At 49.6% G+C, this 349-nt stretch overlaps 1 protein-coding gene across 1 annotated transcript in view; it reads left to right on the forward strand.

Annotated features, from left to right (window-relative positions):
* The window catches only part of LOC119591437 (major facilitator superfamily domain-containing protein 6-like), a 17,185-nt gene that overhangs the window by 246 nt on the left and 16,590 nt on the right, over positions 1-349 (forward strand). The window contains 2 exon segments of the mRNA XM_037940178.1: positions 1-60; positions 62-139. The exon segment at positions 1-60 is cut by the window's left edge and continues 20 nt beyond it. Coding sequence (XP_037796106.1) covers positions 1-60; positions 62-139 — 138 coding nt within the window.

Here is a 349-nt window from a genome sequence, read left to right on the forward strand (position 1 = left end):
CGCCTTCGGGTCGCTCTTCCCGCTCATGGCCGTGTACTTCAAGCAAATGGCATGAACCCCTCCAGACTGGCTTCCTCATCGGCATCCGGCCTTTCGTCGAGTTCATCGCGGCTCCGTTCTGGGGATCCATCGCCGACAGGTCAGTGCTCCTTGAAGTGACACGAGCCATACTAAAACTGTATGAAAGATCCTCACCTTCACTGAGAGATCCTCACCTTCATTGAGAGATCCTCACCTTCATATAATTTCCGTTTTGACGAGAGTGTTCAGTGTTGTCTGAGAGAAAGGTAGAGCACTGAGATTCTAGATCAAGTGAAATGATTTTCTTTCTTCAATCCCGTCAACATGG

This window comes from Penaeus monodon, chromosome 28 (assembly GCF_015228065.2).
Source record: "Penaeus monodon isolate SGIC_2016 chromosome 28, NSTDA_Pmon_1, whole genome shotgun sequence".
Classification (NCBI taxonomy): domain Eukaryota; kingdom Metazoa; phylum Arthropoda; class Malacostraca; order Decapoda; family Penaeidae; genus Penaeus; species Penaeus monodon.